We start from the raw sequence: 23,459 nt of genomic DNA, 5'->3' as shown, positions 1-23,459 counted from the left end.
TAAAATCGTATTAAACATATTTACACATTAGTCATGCTGTGAAAGAAGAATAAGAACAAAAGGGGAAAAACAAGAAAAAAAATTTGCTTGTTAACATAAATGCATTTTTTCTTTTCCAAAAAGCAAACAAACAAAAAGTAGAAATAGTATGATTCAATCTACATTCAGATTCCACAGTTCTTTTTTCTGGATGTGGAGAGCATTTTCCATCATGAGTACTTTGGAACAAAGACCATTTTTAAAAGAAAGGAAACTGGGGCAGCTAGATGGCGCAGTGGTTAAAGCAGTGGCCCTGGATTCAGGAATACCTAAGTTCAAATCCGGCCTCAGACACTTGACACTTACTAGCTATGTGACCCTGGGCAAGTCACTTAACCCCCATTGCCTGCAAAAAAAATTAAAAAAAAAAAAAAAAAAGAAAGGAAACCTCAAATTAAGAATTCTTAGATTTTACTCGTAACTGATCTATATATATATATATATTTGCTGTATGGTCTCAAGAAAGCTTCATACTTCTCAGTTTGGCTGCTATAAAATTAATACAAACTATACTCATTAATACTGCATACACTAAGTGCTTTATAAATGTTTGTTGAATCAAAATTCAACTGACAAACTGCATTAAAGATTTTTAAATTTGTCTTAGGAACTCTGAGGCACTATATGAAAAGATGGTACAACCATATTTCTGTTACCCCAGGTTTACTAGTTTACCCTCAGTACTATTATCATCAACTTTGCACTATAAATTGCTACTCTATGGTAGTTAAAGAAATTTTCACAAAACAGATTTTTATCCCAACACAGTATGACACTAAAGATCAATACTCACGTGGTGAGAGTAATAATATTTGATAAGAATATGTCTGTCATCTGAGTCTGAAGAGAGATGACCATCAGTTGATGAATTCTCTGGCACAGCAACCTGTGGAAACTATCTACTACAACTTAGGGGAGCTGGGATCCATCCTTTAAATGGGAGCACCCACACTAACAAAACTCCATATGCTTGATGTCAATGATGAATATGACAAAAATAGCAGTTTGTGCTCATGTAATTCTGTGAAAGCTGCAAAGGGTTTTCCACATAACTCTGCAGATCACCAAGATGCTGGGAGGTGACCAGCAAAGGATGAATGATTAAAGATCAGGTTCTGGAGGCGAAAAAGAGGTGAGCAGGAAACCCAGATGATGTTTTGAGGATATTTTCTACCTCATACACATAAAAGAACCTGTTAATGTAGAAGAATGCTGAATTAAAGTGATTTAGGAATTGTAAAAAAGAGAATAGCTGGAAAAAAGGTTGATCCCTAGTTTAGACAGATGCAAGAGGTCCTTGGCATAAAAAGTTAATGAACACAATCCCAAAGGCTTAGAGAAAGGATGTGTGAGAGGGTGTGTGCTGGTGCCCATGCTTAGTCCTTTGGAAAGATGAAAAGTATTAAATATACCAGCAGGTGGCAGCAGAAAGGAGAAAAAAAGACCTCATCCTGAGAACATATGGAATAATTTCTATATATAAAAGATAGTATAATTTTATATGTTTATGTGTACAGAATGTTTTTTAAAATATCTTTGCCCAACCTATGTTTAAATCAGCACACAGAGCAGAAAGCTTTTTCAAAATGCATATATACATTCAGTAACTTTAAACAATCTGAAATAGGGACATGAGTTGAGATAAATCCATGGCTGAGTTGCAGTCTCTAAGCCAAAAAGCTTCAGTTCCTTTAACAGCAACACTCAACTTATAAGGAAAGAATATGTTTTTTGGAACGACTGGAATGACACCACCTGCTGGAGAGCTACTGTAGGAAAGCTCCACCATGAGGAGAAGGCATCTGAGGGCAAGCCATGTGGTCAAGGTCCTTGGCATCAGGAAGTGACAAGTTTGCTTGTGAGAGGAAGAAGAGGCGAGGCTGGCTCCCTCGCTCTCTTTCGTCAGGACTCTGGTGGAGAGTGGAGCTAAAAAATGTGCTCTCCCTTAGATAAATGATTTTAGGCCTGTCTCTCTTCACCAAATTCTTATTCTCCTTAATAAGTGCTTAAAAGTCTAACTCTTGCTAAAGCTTATAATTATTGGCGAACACTCATTAGGTATTTTAGACAGTATAGCTAGAATTTTACTGCCTTACAGATAGCTGACCACGAAGAGGAAAGCTGAATCTCCATCTTCTGATCTCAGGTTGGGTAAGAAAATTCCCCTACCCTATCCCTTTAAACTCTAAAGTACTGGCTGTTTTCTATTTAAATTTTCAAATGTTTTTTTTCAACTCCCTAAGTACCCTATTTCTGATTTTAGTCTGTTTAACCAGACAAATGGGGGATAAGACCACGTTAGTGCTTTGTTTTTGTGGATTTTCTATTTTTCTTTTTATTTTTGTTAGAAGAGCCAGCAAGGAGGGGCAGAGCCAAGATGGCAGAGAGGAAGCAGCAAGCTGCCTGAGCTCTCCTTCTGTTCCCTCAAAAAGAACATTAAATCAAGCCTCTGGACGGATTCTGAAACTACAGAACCTGCAAAGAGACAGGGAGACACAGTCTTCCAACCAGAGATAATTTAGAAGACTTCAGGAAAAGGTTGGTCTGACTCGGGCAAAAGGGAGGCCCAGCTCAGGGCAGCAGCCCAGCGCCAAGGGGGTCGGGGCAAGTAAGCAAGAGCTGAGGGCCACAGCTGAACAACTGAGGCCCCTGGAACCTGGCTCAAAAATCTGGTGGCCAAGAAGGACAGTGGAAAAACCTACTTGCACCGGCCGGGAGGGCCACGAACAGGTCAGGCGGGATCGGGATCAAGCGCCTGGCTGAGCGCACGCAGACAGGAAGTGCAGGGGGGCGAACTGCACACCCTATAAAGGCCTCAGAGTAAAAAGCCAGTCACACAGCGCCTATACCCCTGCACAAGAACCCCAAAACCTGGTACCCCCAGAGCAGATCTCAACTCAACTTAAAAAACAAATAAATAAGCTGCAATAATGAGTAAGAAGCAAAAAAGAGCCCTCTCCATTGAGAGCTTCTGTATCAGTAGGGAAGAAGCCAACGCAAACTCAGATGAGGACAATACCCTCAAATTGCCTACATGTGAAGCCTCACGAGGGAAGGTGAATTGGTCTCAAGAACAAAAAGCCTTCCTGGAAGAGCTCAAAAAGGATATTAAAAATCAATTGAGGGGGCAGCTAGATGGTGCAGTGGTTAAAGCACCGGCCCTGGATTCAGGAGTCCCTGAGTTCAGATCCGGCCTCAGACACTTGACACTTACTAGCTGTGTGACCCTGGGCAAGTCACTTAACTCCCATTGCCTGCAAAAAAAAAAAAATCAATTGAGAGAGGTAGAAGAAAAAATGGGGAGAGAAATGAAAGCAAAACAAGAAAACTATGAAAAAAGAATCAGCAGCTTGGAAAAGGAAGCACAAAGATTGACTGCAGAAAACAATTCCTTAAAAAATTCAGTTGGCCAAATGGAAAAAAGGGTGCATAATCTCATTGAAGAAAACAATGCCTTAAAAATTTCATCTGGCCAAATGGAAAAAAAAGGTGCATAATCTCATTGAAGAAAACACTGCCTTAAAAAATTCACTTGGCCAAATGGAAAATAAGGTACATAATCTCACTGAAGAAAACAATGCCTTAAAAATTAAAATTGGTCAGTTGGAAGATAAGGAATCCATGAGACACCAGGAATCAGTCAAGCAGAATCAAAAGAATGAAAAAATAGAAGAAAATGTGAAATACCTCATTGGAAAGACAAGTGATCTGGAAAACAGATCGAGGAGAGACAATTTGAGAATCATTGGACTGCCTGAAAGCCATGACCAGAAAAAGAATCTAGACACCATATTCCAGGAAATTATTAAGGAGAACTGCCCTGATATCATAGAATCAGAGGATAAAATCATCATTGAAAGAATCCACCAATCACCTCCTGAAAGAGACCCCAAAAGGAAAACTCCAAGGAATATTGTAGCCAAATTCCAGAATTATCAGGTGAAGGCGAAAATACTCTAAGCAGCCAGAAAGAAGCAATTTAAATATCATGGAGCCATAGTCAGGATTGCTCAGGACCTGGCAGCTTCAACATTAAAGGACCGCAAGGCTTGAAATATGATATTCCGGAAGGCAAAGGAGCTTGGACTGCAGCCAAGAATCTATTACCCAGCAAAAATGTGCATTTTCTTTCAGGGGAAAAGATGGATATTTAATGACACTGGGGACTTTCAATCTTTCCTGGTGAAAAGACCAGAACTGAATAGAAAATTCGATCTCAACATACAAGACTCAAGAGAAGTTTAAAAAGGTAAACAGAGGGGGGGGGAAAAAAAGGTTACCCTATTAGGTTAAACTGTTTATATCCCTACATAGGAAGATAATACTCATAACTCTTAAGAACTGTAAATGTATTTGGGCATAGAGAAAGACTTTACACAGAGGGTATAAATATAAATTATCTTTGATGTGATGATACAAAAAAAATTAAGGGGTTAAAAAGGGAGTCTATGGAGAGGAGAGGAAAGGGGAGGTGGAAGGGGATGAATTATATCATATGAAGAGGTGAAAAAAAAAACCTATTACAATAGAGGGAAAGAAAGGAGGGGGGAACATGGTTTCAACCCTATTCTCATTAGATTTGATTCAAAGAGGGAATAACATATACATTCATTGGGATAAAGAAACTTAACTCATTCTTTAGGGAAGCAAAAGGGGAAGGGAAAGGGGGGGACTGATAGAAAGGAGGACAAGAGCAAGGGAGAAAAGGGTAAAGAAAAGAGAGGGGGGTGATAAAAAGGGAGGGCAGATTGGGGGAGGCAGGGGTAAGAAGTAAAACGTCGGTGAGGAGGAATAGGGTGAAAGAAGGGGGGAAAAGTACAAAGGGGGTAAATAGAATGGAGGGGAATAGACAGTCAGTAATAATAACTGTGAATGTGAATGGGATGGACTCTGCTATAAAACGGAAGCGAATTGCAGAGTGGATTAAAAACCAGAATCCTACAATATGCTGTTTACAAGAAACACATTTGAAGCAGAGACATACACACTGAGTAAAGGTAAAAGGCTGGAGCAGAATATATTATGCTTCAGCTAAAGTAAAAAAAGCAGGGGTAGCAATCCTTATCTCAGACAAAGTGCAGGCAAAAATAGATCTCATTAAAAGAGATAAGGAAGGAAATTACATCCTGCTTAAAGGTACTATAGATAATGAAGTAATATCAATATTAAACATGTATGCGCCAAGTGGTATAGCATCCAAGTTCTTAGAGGAGAATTTAAATGAGTTACAAGAGGAATTAGACAGTAATACTATACTAGTGGGGGATCTGAATCTCCCCCTCTCAGAATTAGATAAATCTAGCCACAAAATAAATAAGAAAGAAGTGAAAGAGGTGAATAGATTACTAGAAAAGTTAGACATGATAGATGTCTGGAGAAAATTGAATAGGGATAGAAAGGAATATACCTTTTTCTCAGCAGTACATGGCACATTTTCAAAAATTGACCATGTATTAGGGCACAAAAACATCATAGTTAAATGTAGAAAGGCAGAAATAGTAAATGCATCCTTTTCAGATCATGATGCAATAAAAATTACATGTAAGAAAGAGCCAGGGAAAAGTAGAATGAAAATCAATTGGAAACTAAATAATTTCATTCTAAAGAATGAATGGGCCAAACAAGAAATCATAGAAACAATCAATAACTATATCCAAGAGAATTACAATAATGAGACAACATACCAAAAACACAGCCAAAGCAGTGCTTAAGGGAAAATTGATAGCTCTAAATGCTTACATGAATAAAAAAGAGAAAGAGGAGATTAATGAATTGGGCATGCAACTTAAAAAGCTAGAAAAAGAACAAATTAGAAATCCCCAATTAGATACTAAATTAGAGATCCTGAAAATCAAAGGAGAAGTTAATAAGATTGAAAGCAAAAAACCTATAGAATTAATCAATAAAACTAAGAGCTGGTTTTATGAAAAAAATAAATAAAATAGATAAAATATTGGTTAATTTGATTAAAAAAAAGAAAGAAGTAAACCAAATTACCAGTATCAAAAATGAAAAAGGGGATGTTACCACCAATGAAGTGGAAATTAAATCAATAATTAGGAATTATTTTGCCCAACTGTATGCCAATAAATTTGGCAATCTAAATGAAATGGATGAATATTTACAAAAATACAAACTGCCCAGGTTAACTGAAGAAGAAATAAAATCCTTAAATAAACCCATATTAGAAAAAGAAATTGAACAAGCCATTAATGAACTCCCTAAGAAAAAATCCAGGGCCAGATGGGTTTACAGGTGAATTTTACCAAACATTTAAAGAACAATTAATTCCAATATTATACAAATTATTTGGAAAAATAGGTGAAGAAGGAGTTCTGCCAAATTCGTTTTATGACACAAATATGGTGGTGATACCAAAACCAGGCAAAGCAAAAACAGAGAAAGAAAATTATGGACCAATTTCCCTAATAAATATTGATGCTAAAGTCTTAAATAAGATATTAGCAAGGAGATTACAGCAAGTGATCACCAGGATAATACACTATGACCAGGTGGGATTTATACCAGGAATGCAGGGCTGGTTCAACATTAGGAAAACTATTAACATAATCAACCACATCAATAAGAAAACCAACCAAAATCATATGATTATCTCAATAGATGCAGAGAAAGCTTTTGAAAAAATACAACACCCATTCCTAATAAAAACACTGGAGAGTTTAGGAATAGGGGGAGCTTTCCTTAAAATAATAAACAGTATCTACCTAAAGCCATCAACAAGTATTATATGCAATGGAGATAAATTAGAGGCCTTCCCAATAAGATCAGGGGTGAAACAGGGATGTCCATTATCACCCCTATTATTTAATATTGTCCTAGAAATGTTAGCTTTAGCAATCAGAGAAGAGAAAGGAATTAAAGGAATTAGAATAGGCAAGGAGGAAACAAAACTATCACTCTTTGCAGATGATATGATGGTATACTTAAGGAATCCTAGAGAATCAACTCAAAAATTACTTGAAACAATTAACAACTTTAGCAAAGTAGCAGGATATAAAATAAATCCACATAAATCATCAGCATTTCTATACATGACCAACAAAGTCTAGCAGCAAGAGATAGAAAGAGAAATTCCATTTAAAGTAACAGTAGATAATATAAAATACTTGTGAGTCTACTTGCCAAGACAAACCCAGGAACTCTATGAACACAACTACCAAATACTCTTCACACAAATCAAATCAGATCTAAATAATTGGAAAGATATCAATTGCTCATGGATAGGCAGAGCTAATATAGTAAAAATGACAATACTGCCTAAATTAATTTACTTATTCAGTGCCATACCAATCAGACTACCTAAAAATTATTTTATAGAGCTAGAAAAAATAATTACAAAATTCATCTGGAAAAACAAAAAATCAAGAATATCCAGGGAAATAATGAAAAAAATTCACAGGAAGGTGGGTTAGTGGTACCAAACCTGGAGCTTTACTATAAAGCGGCAGTCATCAAAACTATCTGGTACTGGCTAAAAAATAGAGTGGTAGATCAATGGAATAGGCTAGGCTCAGGAAATGCAGTGGTAAATGACACTAGTAATGTAGTGTTTGATAAACTCAAAGATTCCAGCTTCTGGGATAGGAACTCAGTATTTGACAAAAACTGCTGGGAAAACTGGAAGATAGTATGGCAGAAATTAGGCATAAAACAACATCTTACACCTTATACTAAAATAAGGTCAAAATGGATACACAATTTAGACATAAGAGGTGATACCATAGGTAAATTAGGAGAGAAAGGAATAGTCTACCTATCAGACCTTTGGAAAGGAAAACAGTTTATGACCAAACAAGAGATAGAGTATATTATAAAATGCAAAATGGATGATTTTGATTACATTAAATTAAAAAATTTTTGTACAAACAGAAGCAATGCATCCAAAATTAGAAGGGAGGCAGAAAGCTGGGAAACAATTTTTGAGGCCAGTACTTCTGATAAAGGCCTCATCTCTAAAATATATAGGGAACTAAATCAAATTTACAAGAACCCAAGTCATTCCCCAATTGAGAAATGGTCAAAGGATATGAATAGGCAGTTTTCTGATGAAGAAACCAAAGCTATCTATTACCATATGGAAAAATGCTCTAAATCTCTAATGATTAGAGAGATGCAAATAAAAACAACTCTGAGGTACCACCTGACACCTATCAGATTGGCTAAAATGACAAAAAAGGAAAATAATAAATGTTGGAGAAGCTGTGGAAAAATTGGAACACTCATCCATTGTTGGTGGAGCTGTGAACTGATCCAACCATTCTGGAGAGCAATTTGGAATTATGCCCAAAGGGTGATAAAGCTGTGCATACCCTTTGACCCAGCGATACCACTTTTAGGTCTTTTTCCCAAAGAAATCATGGAAAGGGGAAAGGGACCCACATGTTCAAAAATATTTATAGCTACTCTTTACGTGCTGGCAAGGAATTGGAAGTTGAGGGGGTACCCATCAATTGGGGAATGGCTGGACAAGTTGTGGTATATGAATACAATGGAATACTATTGTGCTATAAGAAATGATGAACAGGAGGAGTTCAGAGAAACCTGGAGGGTCTTACGTGAGCTGATGATGAGTGAGATGAGCAGAACCAGAAGAACATTGTACACAGTATCATCAACATTGAATGTTGATCTACTGTGATGGACTATATTCTTCTCACCAATGTAATGGCACAGAAGAGTTCCATGGAACTCATGATAGAAGAGGATCTCCAAATCCAAGAAAAAAAATAAAAAGAACTGCGAAGTATAGATGTTGAATGAACCATACTATTTCTTTTGTTTTTGATGCTGTTGTTTTTTTCTATTTTGAGGTTTTTCATCATTGCTCTGATTTTTTCTCTTATAACATGACTAATGCAGAAATAGGATTAATGTTATTATGTGTGTGTGTATATATATATATATGTGTATATATATATATGTGTGTATATATATATATATGTGTGTGTATATATATATATATATATATATATATATATATAAAACCTATATCAGATTACCTGCTGTCTATGGGAGTGGGGAGGGAGGAGAGGGAGGGAGAAAAATCTGAAATTGTAAAGCTTGTATAAACAAAAGTTGAGAACTATCTTTACATAGAACGGAAAAAAAATACTTTATTAATTAAAAAAAAAAAAGAAGAGCCAGCAAGGTGCTCACACAAGGGAATATAAATATCCCCTCCCCACCCCTCTCCCAACCATGCCTTTTCAGAGAAACCTCAGGCTCCTGCACTTTTTTCAAATTCTAACACTAAGCTTTTCTCTCCTTTTGCATGCCTGGAGGCAACACCCCAACCTCATCTAGAAGCAGTGGGAGAAGGGGAAACCAGGCCTGAGTTTGAAAGCAAGGGCTGTGCACCACATGGGAGAGGTGGTCCTGCCCCTTCCTCTCGGGACCCCACCTCCTCCCCCTCCTCTGGCGCCACCTGCTACTCCTCCCCTGGCCAAGCCCCTTGATCCTCCTGCCAGGGCAGTCTAGAGATCTAATCCACCCTCCTTAGGTCCTGATCTTGTGCATGTGCAGCTTTCTCTACCTGCACCTGCAGCTTCTACTCAGTTGCTGAAGCAGTCAGCCTCAGCTCTTGCCCAGCCTGGCTGTGATTCTGACTTGACCTACTGTGGTTCTCCCAAACCAACCTTAGAAAACCCTTTAAATTCCAGATATGCTTGTTTTGTTCATAATTTTGTTAATCTGCTTTTATCTTTAATTAGTAACCTTATAAAGCATTTATATTATGAAAGGACCAACAGACAATATAGAGGGATTAAAGAAGACAAACTTAAGCTGAATAAAAAGGACAATCATCATATTTCTTTTTTTTAATCATATTTCAAGAAGACATATTTTACAGAAATGTAGAAGTAAGCAGCAAGGTATTAATATACGTATTGGGGATTTTAGATATCAGAATCAAAAGTGTTCTCAGAGAAATAATATCAGTTCAGAGGTTACATAGGATTTCTATGCTATTACATCTACATTTTGAAATAAATTAATGATATGGGTTTATTTTCATAGAGATTTTCATGCTCTTGAGATTGTGTTTTATACTTAGCTTTTAAAAAAAGGGAATATTTGTAAAAGCTTTTTACAGACATGTGATCAAGTTAATATTTTGTAATACTCTTATTAATGTTAAGTTCATATTCATTTAATAATGTTTAATATTATCAGTCATTTATATTCATTTGATTTCCCTAGTTTGAATTTCATTGTCTTTTATTCTTCCATGTGTATTTTCTTCTATTCATTCATCTAATTTTGAAACAATGCAAGATGGTTTTGATTTCATAATACAATGTTAATTCTGGGAGTATTGTGCTCCCATATTCTGAGTTGTTTGTTTTTGTTATTTTTTTTCTCTCAACTGATTATTTGATCGAACTCTATAAAGCATTTCCCTGGCAAATTGGTTGCCATGGCAAGTGTAAATTGATTCTAGGAGTATTTTTTTTGTTTTTTTTTTTAGTGAGGCAGTTGGGGTTAAGTGACTTGCCCAGGGTCACATAGCTAGTAAGTGTTAAGTGTCTGAGGCCAGATTTGAACTCAGGTACTCCTGACTCCAGGGCTGGTGCTCTATCCACTGCGCCATCTAACTGCCCCTAGAAGTATTATTTTTGATAAGCATATTCAAAAAAAGAGGGGAACATTTGTAAAAGTTTTCTTTTCAAAAAAAAAAGTTTTCTTTAAGATTGTGTTGTGTTTTAACTTGTATTTAAATATGTTCTGATTTTTCACAAAAGTAATTGTTAAAGCTGATAATTTATTGGAGACCACTCATTAGATATTTTAGACAGTCTAGCTAGAATTTTACCTTACATTTTAAAAGACATGCCTATAATACAAGTCTGTGAAATAGTCCTCATTTACCTTCTAAGTCAAAACAGTGTTAACAATGGTCTTTGGGACAGAACACCTCACTTTTTAGTTTAAAGTGAAAGGAATACAAATATTTCTTCTGTGCATTACTTAGTGTATGGCAGACATTAAAAAGTATTAATTAATGAATTCAAGGGAATTTAGCAGGTTATTAAAGTCTACCTTTTGGATACTTTTTGTGGGAAAGGGGTAGGAAAAGACAAATAGGCCATTAATCATGGCAGTAAATAGTAATTAGTCCTCTGAGGTACCACAATATAGTAACCAGACTCAGAATTATGTAGAACTAGGTTCAAGTCCTGTGTCAGACACTTAATAGTTGTTTAGTCCTGGGCAAGAGACCTCAATGGGATTCATTTCCTCATGTGTAAAATAAGAGAATTAGATGTTATGAGCTCTAAGGTCCCTTCCTGCTTTAAATCTATGATTCTATAAGATACCTAAAAAATAACCCCTTCCTTTCCAATATACATATCAAAACTGTATTTGGTATTAGGATTTTTCTAATAGGAACAATTTTGAAGATAAAAATGCACGGGATATGAAAAAACAGCTCTTGAAAGAACTGAAAGTTAGTAATAATTGTATGAACAGATGCTCCAAATTACTATTAAGAGAAATGCAAATCAAACCCACAAGGTTTTGCCTTGTTTCCTACAAATTAGCAAAAATGGCAAAAGTTGGGAATAGTCAATGTCAGAAGGGTTGTGCAAAGATAGGCACACTAGTACATTGTTAGTAGAGCTATGAATCAGTATAACCATTTTGGAAATCAGTTTGGAATTATGTAAATAAAATGCTAAAATGTCCAAATTTTTTGACCCAAAGATTCCATTATGGGGCTTATATCCCAAGGAGGTCATTAAAAAGAGGAAGAAAAGTCCTGATATACACCAAAATATTTGTAATATTTTTTTTGTGGCAGCAAAGAACTGGAAACAAAGTAGATGCCCATTTACTGGGGAAAGGCTTTTCGGGAATAGTTTTCTGGGGTTTTTTTGAGAGTTCTTCATTTGTATCCTTTGACCACATTTTTATTTATCTTCAAAGCCGTTATACTTTAATGTAATAGAATATTACTGTGTTGTAAGAAATGATGAATGTGACTGATACAGAAAAGCATAGAAAAGTCTATATGAACTGATGCAAAGTGAAGTAAGCAGAGCCAAGGAAACAATATACACAATGACTCCAATGATGTAAATGTTAAGAATTACTACTCAAAAAATCAAGTTAATGTTACCAAATTATAAAGAACAAAACATAACTTAAAAGAAGAACTATGAGAAGGCACCATCCCTTGGCAAGGATATGAGGCACACAATTGTTGTACATTGCACATATTTTCAGATTTTTTTTTTGATGTATTGATCAATTATGCTGTTTTCTCTCTTTTGTTTTTTTTGGGGGGTGGGGGGCATCTGTCTATCCTTATGTTTAATTCAGCTGCCAGAGGCCCAGCCTGGACAGGTCCGGCAGGGCCAGGGGGAGATCACAGCCTAGGTCAGAGGTCAGGGTCATGTAAAGTTCGGAGGGCCAGAGGACACAGCCTGGTCAGAGCTTGGGGTCATGTGAGGTCTGAGGGCCCGGGGTCACACAGCTCCCAGGGCTGTGGCCAGGTCCTAACGAAGGTCACAGAGTCAGGGTGATGAAGGGGCCTGGGCTCCTTCCTCATACCCTCACATCTGAGGGAGTCCAGTTGCTCACTTCAGCCATCATGGGGAAACTGAGGCTGAGAGCAAGTTTTCAAGGATCCCAAGCAAGGGCCTCCACTTAGGCTGTGGGGGCCTCCTTAGGTTCTGCGTTCTTGGCCAGGTGCAGCTTCTGTATAGAGATGCTGAGGTCCTCCAGATTGCTAAGCAGCTGTTCTAGGTTCTGATCAGCCACTGTTTTCTTCTGTTCCTGGGGCAGCCCTTCAGTCTCAGCCTCTTCCTCCTCCTCGTCCTTCTCCTCCTCCTCCTCCTCCTCTCCACACACATCCAGGCTGAAGTGCAGCCTAGCCAGCTTCTCCTGCAGCTCCTGAACATGCTCCAGCTGCTCAAAGGAACACTCCTTCCCAAAGGCCTGGAGCCGGCCAGAATGAATGTCATTGATTAGGTTGAGTAGCCCTCCCTCCATCTCATAGACACCAGTCCCCTCTGTCAGGAAGGAGTGCTGCAAGGGGGTGCCTGCTGGGGCACCCACCCCTCCACCCACCAGCACAAGGTGGCCCTTCTCCTTCGTCACCCTCTTAAACTTGGTGCGCTGCTTTGGGGATGGCAGGTGGGGAAGGCCCAAGGAGAAGGAGGCACTTTGGCTGGTTGGGACTGGGACCCTGCGCAATGCACTGGCAGGGGGTGCAGGCTGCGACAGGCAGGACTTGGGGCTCCTCCTCCTCTTCTTGTCATCCATTTTGGTGTGTATACAGGCTTGGCTCCTCAAGGGTCAGGGTGCACTGGGTGGGGAGGGAAACCTGGACAGATCCCAGCAGAAGCTGCCTGTGCTTGTGAGGCTGTGGCAGCATCCGGCCTTGGTTCCCCTGCCTCCCACTCCCTGGGATGTGTGTCTCTCTTTTGTTTTTTAAAAGATATCATTTGTATAAGCAATGCCTCTTGGAGTTGAGGAAAGGGATACTGAGCACATGGTGATGTTAAAAATAAAAGACAACAACTTATATATATATATATTTTTTTTTTTTGCAGGGCAATGGGGGTTAAGTGACTTGTCCAGGGTCACACAGCTAGTAAGTGTCAAGTGTCTGAGGCTGGATTTGAACTCAGGTACTCCTGAATCCAGGGCCAGTGCTTTATCCACTGTGCCACCTAGCCACCCCCAACTTATATATTTTTTAAAAATATAAAATGCATGATTAATCTTATAAAAATTCCACACATGTAGCATAGTGGATAGAGAGCTAGTTTTGGAGTTAGTGAGTTATTGTTTATTTGTTTCAATTGTGTCTGACTCTCTATGACCCCATTTTGGGGTTTTCTTGGCAAAGATACTGGAGTGTTTTGCCATTTTCTTCTCCAGCTCATTTTACAGATAAGGAAGCTGAGGCAAACAAGGTTAAGTGACTTGGCCAGGATCACCCAGCTAGTAAGTGTCTGAGGCTGGATTTGTTTTTGTTGGTTTATTTTAATTTTTTTAAAAATTCCAAACTTAAGAAATAAAACAAACATGTCTATAATAAAATGGAATAAGAAAAAAAGATTGCACCTAAAATTGCAGATCTATTATGTACAATATGCTATTTCTTTTAAATATATAATAAAGTGAGGCAGCTAGATGGTGCAGTGCATAAAGCACTGGCCTGGGATTCAGGAGGACCTGAGTTCAAATCCAGCCTCAGACATTTGATATTTACTAGCTGTGTGACCCTGGGCAAGTCATTTAACCCTCATTGTCCAGCAAAAAAAAAAAAAGAGAGAGAGAGAGCGAGAGAGAAATAAAAAGAAAACAATATACAATAAAGTTATCATGTAATTTTTTCCCTTCTCCATCCTAGAGATGGACTGTTAGAAAAAATATGTATGTATATGTCAGTTCTTTCTCTGGATGCAGAGAGCATCTTCCTTCATAGGACCTTTGTAGTTAATTTGGGTCTTATTATAAAGAAGAAAGACTTGGTCACTCAAAGCTGTTCTTAAAACAACATTACTGGGGCAGCTAGATGGCGCAGTGGATAGAGCACCGGCCCTGGAGTCAGGAGTACCTGAGTTCAAATCCGGCCTCAGACACTTAACACTTACTAGCTGTGTGACCCTGGGCAAGTCACTTAACCCCAATTGCCTCACTAAAAACCAAACAAACAAACAAACAAAAACATTACTGTTACTGTATACAACATTGGCTTGGTTCTGCTTATTTCACTCTTCATTTTTCATGCAAGTATATCCATGTTTTTCTAAGATCATCCAGCTCATCATTTCTTATAGCAGAGTAACATTCCATCACTAATATATACCATAACTTGTTTAGCTATTCCCCAATTGATGGGCATCCCCATAATTTCCAGTCCTTTGCCAACAAAAAGAGAACTGCTGTAAATATTTTAGAACATGTTCTTTACCTTTTCCCCTAATCATCTTGGAAAACAGACCTAATAATGGTATTGCTGGGTCAAAGGGCAGTTTAATCACTCTTTGACCATAATTCCAGATTGCGCTCCAAAAATGGTTGCGACAGTTCACAGATCCAGCAAGAATCAAATTCTCAATTTTTCCATATTCCCTCCAATATTTGTTGCTTTCCCCTTCTATTATTTAGCCAATCTGATAGGTGTAAAATGATATCTCAAGGTTGTTTTAAATTGCATTTCTCTAATCAAGAATGGGTTAGAGCATTTTTTCTTATGACTATAAATTGTTTTGATTTCTTCATTGGAAAACTGCCTGTTCCTATCCTTTGAGCACTTCTCAACTGAGGAATGAGGCTAGATTTGAACTCATGAAGATGACTTTTCCTGATTCCAAGGCCAGTGCTCTATCCACTGCACCCCTAGAGCTTTTTGACCATGGGAAATTAATTTTACTTTGAAGATACCCAGGGGCAGGTAGGTGGCGCAGTGGATAAAACACCAGCTTTGGAGTCAGGAGGACCTGAGTTCAAATTGGTTCAAATCTGGCATCAGACACTTGACACTTACTAGCTGTGTGACCCTGGGCAAGTCATTTAACCTCAATTGCTTCACCAAAAAAAAAAAAGATGATACCCAAACCACTCTTTAAGATTACAGACCAGAAGCTGATTTGCATTACTAGAGAGAAAAGCCATATAAAGAAGATTCCAACCACTGATAAAAATCATAAATCCAAGTACTTCATAAATTTAGGGTTTTTTATGCCTTCTGATTATTCTAGTAGCACATTTTCCTCATTCATATTTTAAAAATAAAACTTACAAACCTGTTTTTGCTAGTACCCACAGAAATTTTATATAGTTACTTTGAATCATAACAATATGGAACTATTTCCTCTTGAAACTCAGTTTAATTTACCTGTCCTCAAGGAAGGAGTTCGGGTTTCACCAGGACTGGTGTTTGTTACTGGGTCTAATGTAGAATGGCACAATTCCCCATTGCCTATTGAACATGAACAGGAGCCTGAAAAGAAAAAAATAGAGTCAGGTCAGAGGTCTGATACTTACAAAACTGTCCAAGGTTCATGAGCTTTTTGTTTTGTATATTTTGCGGGGCGATGGGGGTTAAGTGACTTGCCCAGGGTCACACAGCTAGTAAGTGTCAAGTGTCTGAGCCCGAATTTGAACCCAAGTACTCCTGAATCCAGGGCTGGTACTTTATCCACTGCGCCACCTAGCCGCCCCTGGTTCATGAGCTTTTTTTTTTTTTTTTAATGGGGCAATGGGGTTAAGTGACTTGCCCAGGGTCACATAGCTAGTAAGTGTCAAGTGTCTGAGGCCGGATTTGAATTTAGGAACTCCTGAATCCAGGGCCGGTGCTTTAACCACTGCACCATCTAGCTGCCCTGCATTTCCTTCATTTTTGATTGTTCTCTAGTTATTTCCTTATGTCAAAATGGTCTTGAACTACCTGCTATAAAAAGTATCCAGACATAGACGAGGACATATAAATAAATTTTATATTTTCAAATAGCTTTCCCATTGCATTTTAATTCTGTCAAATTAACTAGTATGGAAAATTTAAAATTTGCTCCATATCTCTCTCAAATACAATTTTCATTATATCATTCTCAGAAACCTATAATGATGTTGTCTTAAGATTTAAAACCAGGGGGTCTTAAATCTATTTTGTCACGGATCCCTTTTGTAGACTAGTGAAGCCTATAGACTGCTTAGAATAATAGTTTAAAATAAATGAATCTTGGAGTGGTGGGGCAAAGTTTTAGGTATTTTAAGCAAGGGGGAAAAACAAAAACTCTACAACCTCACATTTAGATAGAACTGAGTTTTCCAAGCATCTGCCTCACCATGGACTTTGAAACATAGTATTTCCTTCTTTTTTTTTTTTTTTTTTTTAGGCAATGGGGGTTAAGTGACTTGCCCGCGGTCACACAGCTAGTAAGTGTCAAGTGTCTGAAGCCGGATTTGAACTCAGGTACTCTTGAATCCAGTGCCAGTGCTTTAATCACTGCACCATCTAGCTGCCCTGCATTTCCTTCATTTTTGATTGTTCTCTAGTTATTTCCTAAATGTCAATTTTGTCTCTCTAAGTAGACTCACTAAAGAAAGGGGTTTTAGTTGATATTTGTCTTGTATCTTCCACAGCATTTGGCAGTGATAACCTTCAATAAACACTTATTATTTGCTTTCCATGTCTAAAACATGAATGATAAAATCTATAGGTGGTAGCAAATGTTAAATGAGCTCCTTTAAATTAGTTGTTACAGAATAATTATACAGTTTTAAAAATCACCCTGAAGGTGGCATAAAGAAGTCAACACTGAAATAGGAAATGCATAGCAACATTTGTTCCTCCAAATGGTCTGCTGAACAGCAGGCTGTGTATGCCCTTTATGAGAGTTTGCACATTTCTAGATGTGGTTCTTGTTGGCATTAAAAATTTGCAACAGCATTATGTTAGCAACAAATCATGTAAACGTCAATGTTCAAATACCAAATAGACTGTATCCTACAATTTAGGGTCCATGGCACCCAAAGGAGCTTTTGACAATGTATTTAATGTCTACTCTAATGTTCATAAATACTATGACCCTAAGGGGAAAAGGATTCCAGTATTTTTAAAATTAGTGTCCAAATCTAATAGAAAAAAAAGTTAAATTAGCACCATGGAAAAGGTAGTCCTGTCCTCTGCCTCAAAGTAAGTCATAAGTAAAAGGTAAATAATTTTGAAATTGTCTCCAAAGGTATTCCTTTCAGTGGTTTGTAACCCTGGCATGATAATAATGATAATAACTAGTATTTGTATAGTGTTTTAATGTTTCCTAAGATTTTTACAAATATTATCCCACTTAAGTTTTTTCCTACAGTCAACATATACAATTAATTTTAATTTGTATCATATTCATCAAGGTCTTAACTTCCTCTACTAGACTGTAAGGTCTTTGAGGGCAAGTCTTGTCTTATTCATCTGTGAACCTTCCTCAGCACCTAGGTACACTATACAAAGACTTCTTAAACTTTGTCCACTCACAACCCCTTTTTACCTGAGAAATTTTTATGCAACCCTAGGTATTTAGGTATATAGGTGTATATAATAGGTATACATAACCTTTTACTGTTGCCAAATTTTTTGCAACTCCTGCATTCAGTTATTCAACCCCATATGGGGACACAACCCACAGTTTAAGAAGTTTTGCACTATACTAAGCTGTGCTCAATAAATGCCTGATAAAAGCAGTTCTCTAGGGTTTTAAGTTTACTGTTACTTCAGCTCTGGTTCATAAGCCAACTTGTCATCACTTTTCCCAGAAATAACAAAATTCTTCTTATGCTTGAAGACAGTACTCAAATGACCCATTAGCCTCCTCTTCTTTGACTTCAGTCTGGAATTTAAGGGTCTCCCAGCTTTAAATTATCTTTTTCAACATGATTTTATACTGCTCCTTCCTTTATTCCATACTTCCTGCCTAAGTAGTTTATTAGTTATTCCCCAATCTCATCCTGAACTCTTCTACTTCCACTCATACTCAAAATGCGTCCCTTCTTCATCTATACTTATTGAAACCCCACTTTTCACTTCAGGTTTGGCCCAAGTGCCACTTCTGCCCGAGGGTCCTCCCCTCAGTTATAGATTACTCACTCTTCAAATCTTCTCAGAGCTCCCTGTCTGATCTCTCTTCTTCTATCATAGCTGATCAAGCCTAAGAGGGGTTTTGGATCTCCTGATCTGGATTAAGAGAGCCTATATCAGGCTATCTTGATTAAGAAAGAGATCCTAAAATTTAGCAGGTCCCAGATCCATGCTTTTACAAAGCTCAGTTATTTTCAGACCTACACTACTTTCTACCATACACTAATCAAAATAACTACCACTGCTAAGGAAAAGGGTGTTATCAGTTGACTCCTCTATAGTTCTGTTCACCAAGTGCTATCTCATCCTTCCTTCTTCCCTACCCCCCCTAAAGATGTAAACAGCTTGAGAATAGACTTTTCTACTTTTTTATTCATATTCCAAGCTTAGTTTAGTAGCTGGCATACAGCAAACACTTAATAAATGCCTTCATTCACCCATTTGCCCCTCTTAGAAAGTAAGTTGTTAGAGGAAAAGGATAGTGATTTTATTTATTTTTTTTGGGGGGGGGTGAGGCAATTGGGGTTAAGTGACTTGCCCAGGGTCACACAGCTAGTAAGTGTTAAGTGTCTGAGGCCGGATTTGAACTCAGGTCTTCCTGACTCCAGGGCCAGTGCTCTATCCACTGTGCCACCTAGCTGCCCCAAGGATAGTTATTTTGCATCTTTGTAACCCTGGTTCTAGCATGCAGCCTTTTATATACAGCAGAAATAACAAAGGTTGCTGGACTGACTTTAATTTTTGTCAAAACTGACAAATTTGATTCTCAATTTAACTTCACACTTGTAAGGAACATCGACATGGAAATGAGACAACCCATAGGCTTACCTACAGTAAAGGGACAGGGAAATAGTGAATGAAATGTTTGGGAATACCTCTGGTGAGAGGCAACGGGAATCAAGGAATCCAGGTTGGAAACCTAAGTGATACAAATTTATGCCAGTTACTAATACTTAAAGGACCAGCTTAGATTAGAGGTAAGGAAGAAAGAAATCACAGAATCTCAGAATTAGCAGAGCTAAAAATCATAGGCCAACACAGGTGACATTTTGGGGGTACGGAGGGAAAAGAGTTCACATTTATTAAGAGTCTACTATGAGCCAGGCACTGTGCTAAGAGCTCTACAAATATTATCTCATTTGTATAATTTGCCAAGTCTGCAAACATTTCATTTGATCCTCACAATACTGGAAGGTAGGTGCTATTATTATCCCCATTTTATAGTTGAGGAAATTGAAGCAGACAGAGGGTAAGTGACCTGTTGATAGCCACACAGCCAGTAAGTATCTGATGCCAAATCTGAACTCAGGTCTTCCTGCCTACGGGTATAATGCTATCTGCACTGCACCACCTAGTTGCCTCCTAAAAAAGGAAGGAAACAAGCACTTATTAAGTACCTACTCCGTGCCAGACAGTATATTAAACACTTTATAAAAATGATGTCATTTAGATAATTTGCAAGTCTGCAAAACTATACATTATTTCATTTGATCCTTAGGATAATCTTGGAAGGTACAGGCATTATCAGACCTACTTTACAGATGAAGAAACTGAGGCTAACACCCAGGGTCTTATAGCTTAGGGCATCTTAAACTTTTTCCACTCACCACCCCTTTTCACCCAAGAAATTTTTATGGGACCCCGGGTATTTAAGTATACACAATAGGTATACATAACCTTTTACTGTTGCTAAATTTCTCATGACCCCCAGATTCATTTACATGACCCCATATGGGTTGAGACCCACATTTAAGAAGCTTTGGTATAGGTAATGCTTGACTTTAAGGAACACCACAGTAGCCCTTCATACATGTGAAAAGTTGTCATGAAGAAGAGAACGGGACAAAGGAACTACTGGTTTGGGGCTGAGGCTCTAGTTCTGAATCTCAGGCCTGTATCTACTACCTGTGATCACAGGTGAGTCATAACACTTCTTGGGACTTCAGCTCTGTAAAGCAAGGAAAGTCAGATGGCATCACTTTGATAGTTTCTTCCATTGTGAATACTAAAAAGAAACTTGCTCTTCATAATTCTTTTTTTTTTTTTTTTGGTGGGGCAATGAGGGTTAAGTGACTTGCCCAGGGTCACACAGCTAGTAAGTGTTAAGTGTCTGAGGCCGGATTTGAACTCAGGTCCTCCTGAATCCAGGGCTAGTGCTTTATCCACTGTGCTACCCAGCTGCCCCTTCTTCATAATTCTTCATAATTCTTAATGGAAGAATAAGTACCACCAATAAGTGGAATTTACAAGAAGGCCACCTTCCTCCTCAACATCATTATCTGGCCCGAAAAAGAACTGAGCTCAGCATCACCATAAAAGACACAAAGACACAGGAACTCAACCACCTGGGAAAGATGTAACAGAGAGAGAGAGGAACTTCTGAGAGAAAAATAGATGAGACAACTCCTCTGGTTCTTGGGCAGTAAAAGATTATATATGGTTCAATGCTGTGTTTAAACAAATGAACTTACATTTAATTATTATAATGGTACACATTACATGCAATATCAATTTTTTTTTCTTAGTGGACCCAGGGAAGTACATCTTGTTCTTAAAATTAATTGAATTTTATTTCATCTGGAATGTTCAGTCATTTCAGTTGTGTCTAACTCTCCATGACCCCATTTGGGGTTTTCTTGGCAAAATACTGGAATAGTTTGCCATTTCCTTCTCCAGTTCATTTTACAGATAAGGAAATTGAGGCACACAGGGTTAAGTGACTTGCCCAGGATCACAAAGCTAGTAAGTGTGTGAGGCTGAATTTCAACTCAAGAACATGAATCTTCCTAACTCCAGGCCTGCTACTCTATCCACCATGCCACCTAGCATCCCCTTTTATCTGCAATAATTGTTACTAAAGCTTTCCTGGAAATAGCTAGTAAAGAATTACTTCCATGTTCCTTATTATAAATCAAGGGTTTTAGCTTTCTAAAGATTTAAGTAAAAAAAAAATATATATATATAAAATTTTTTTTTTCTTTGTGGGGCAATGGGGGTTAAGTGATTTGCCCAGGGTCACACAGCTAGTAAATGTCAAGTGTCTGAGGCTGGATTTGAACTCAGGTCTTCCTGAATCCAGGGCTAGTGCTTTATCCACTGTGCCACCTAGCCACCCCTTTAGGTAAACTATATTTAAAAAAATTTTATTAGCCCCCCCTTTCCAGGGAAAATTCACTTGAGTCAGAAATAATACACTTACATACAATATGACCCAATATGGTAGCAATTTAAAGGAATTTATAGTCTGAGCTTTCTGAATAGGTTTTTACCAGTGATCTATTGTAGGGATATTGAACTCCTAGTCAGAGTTGCCTGAACCAGATTAAAATAAAATTAGAGGAGCAGCTGGGTGGCACAGTGGATAAATCATTGGCCCTGGAGGAGTCAGGAAGACCTGAGTTCAAATCCAACCTTAGACACTTGACACTTACTAGCTGTGTGACCCTGGGCAAGTCACTTAACCCTCATTGGCCACACACACACAAAAAAAAGACATTAGAATTTTACTGCTTGGCATTACTGACCTCTCAGTCATTATAATGGGGACAGCCGATGTGGGTGTACTGAGCCAATCGGAGACTCAGCATGGCTAAGAACCCTACCTCCCCTTCCCGTGAGAGAGTTAGTTAGAGAGCCAGTTTCAGTTAGAGTTTGATACAGTTAAGAGGGAGCTAGAAAAAAGGCAGTTAGGGAGTTTTCTGAGGAGAGAGTTCTGGGAGAAATGGGGAAGGAAGGCAGATATTTAGAGGAGCTGCTGGTGTTTGAACTTTGGACAAAACAGAAGAGAATGCATAGCTGATTCTCCTTAAAGCTACAGATTTCGGGTATGGTGAGTTCGGGTTTTTTTAGGCAAAACTGGGCTGGAGGCAGGTTCGGGTGCCTGGGGCCTTTTTACCCCCGAGATTTATACATTGTTTCTAGTTCTATTAATCTCACTTGTGTGATTCAGACAGTGTTTTAAACTTGTTCCCATTAATAAACTTCTTTTGTTTTTGAAAGAGGCTGTTTCTTTTCTTACCCAATATTAAGGTGAGCTGCCCAAATAACTCTTCCCATACTAAATTTGGCCCTTACAAAGCTAATGTTCAATCTGGACTAATATTGATTAGGCTCACACCTCTACTGCCAAGTGAAATCATATTTATTTTTTAATACTAAACCTCTTTATCTTATTTCAGTCACTATCATTGACCAAAAGATAATATAGTTGAATTTCCTAAGAATATGTGAATTTCATTTAGACCCACTCTGTCAATATATTTTTCAGAATGTCAATTCTAAGTCTTAAAGCTTAACAAATGCTTTTCCACAGAGAACTATATGCAGCATACCAATTAATTTGTTTAGTTGTTTCCTAATTGCACCACGTTCCCTATGTAGGGGCCAGATTTAATATGGGGAGAGTTAATTGGGTGGCTTGCCATAATATTGGGGTTCAGAAAATAAAGAAGGGCCTCTAGGTCCAAAGTGTCCTCCCCTCCGAACTGCCTTTTTTAGTTATTTCTCCCAGGCCAATAAGAAAGGGGATTGACAGCCTCTTTTCCTCAAACAAATCAGGTTTTATTAATTGGAATAAAATACACAGCAAAGGTGAAATTAATTAAGCCAATGACAAGGGAATAGGGAAAGCGGAAAATGGATAATCTTCCTGGCTCTAGCAAAGGAATTCCTGTCTCAAAACCCAAACTTGCTTCCAGCTCAGCTAATTCAAAGAGCTGGATTTTATTAACTCACCACCAGGGGTCCATAATTTCTTTTTTTCTTTTTTTAGTGAAGCAATTGGGGTTAAGTGACTTGCCCAGGGTCACAC

At 38.0% G+C, this 23,459-nt stretch overlaps 2 protein-coding genes across 2 annotated transcripts in view; both read right to left on the bottom strand.

Annotated features, from left to right (window-relative positions):
- Positions 1-23,459, bottom strand: part of GPR155 (G protein-coupled receptor 155) — a 62,499-nt gene that overhangs the window by 9,706 nt on the left and 29,334 nt on the right. Inside the window, 1 exon segment of the mRNA XM_043992869.1 lies at positions 15,917-16,021. Within this exon segment, the coding sequence (XP_043848804.1) occupies positions 15,917-16,021 (105 nt within the window).
- Positions 10,776-13,474, bottom strand: LOC122746837 (coiled-coil domain-containing protein 28B-like). Its single transcript, XM_043992870.1, has one exon. It carries the CDS (start codon positions 13,327-13,329, stop codon positions 12,712-12,714), a length of 618 nt encoding a protein of 205 aa, XP_043848805.1. The 5' UTR covers positions 13,330-13,474; the 3' UTR covers positions 10,776-12,711.

The sequence above is a fragment of the Dromiciops gliroides genome, chromosome 3, assembly GCF_019393635.1.
Source record: "Dromiciops gliroides isolate mDroGli1 chromosome 3, mDroGli1.pri, whole genome shotgun sequence".
Lineage (NCBI taxonomy): Eukaryota > Metazoa > Chordata > Mammalia > Microbiotheria > Microbiotheriidae > Dromiciops > Dromiciops gliroides.
This window is presented reverse-complemented; position numbering and strand designations above follow the sequence as displayed.

Coding starts and splice junctions, on each gene's coding strand:
- LOC122746837 (XM_043992870.1), bottom strand. CDS start 13,329: ATGGATGACAAGAAGAGGAGGAGGAGCCCCAAGTCCTGCCTGTCGCAG.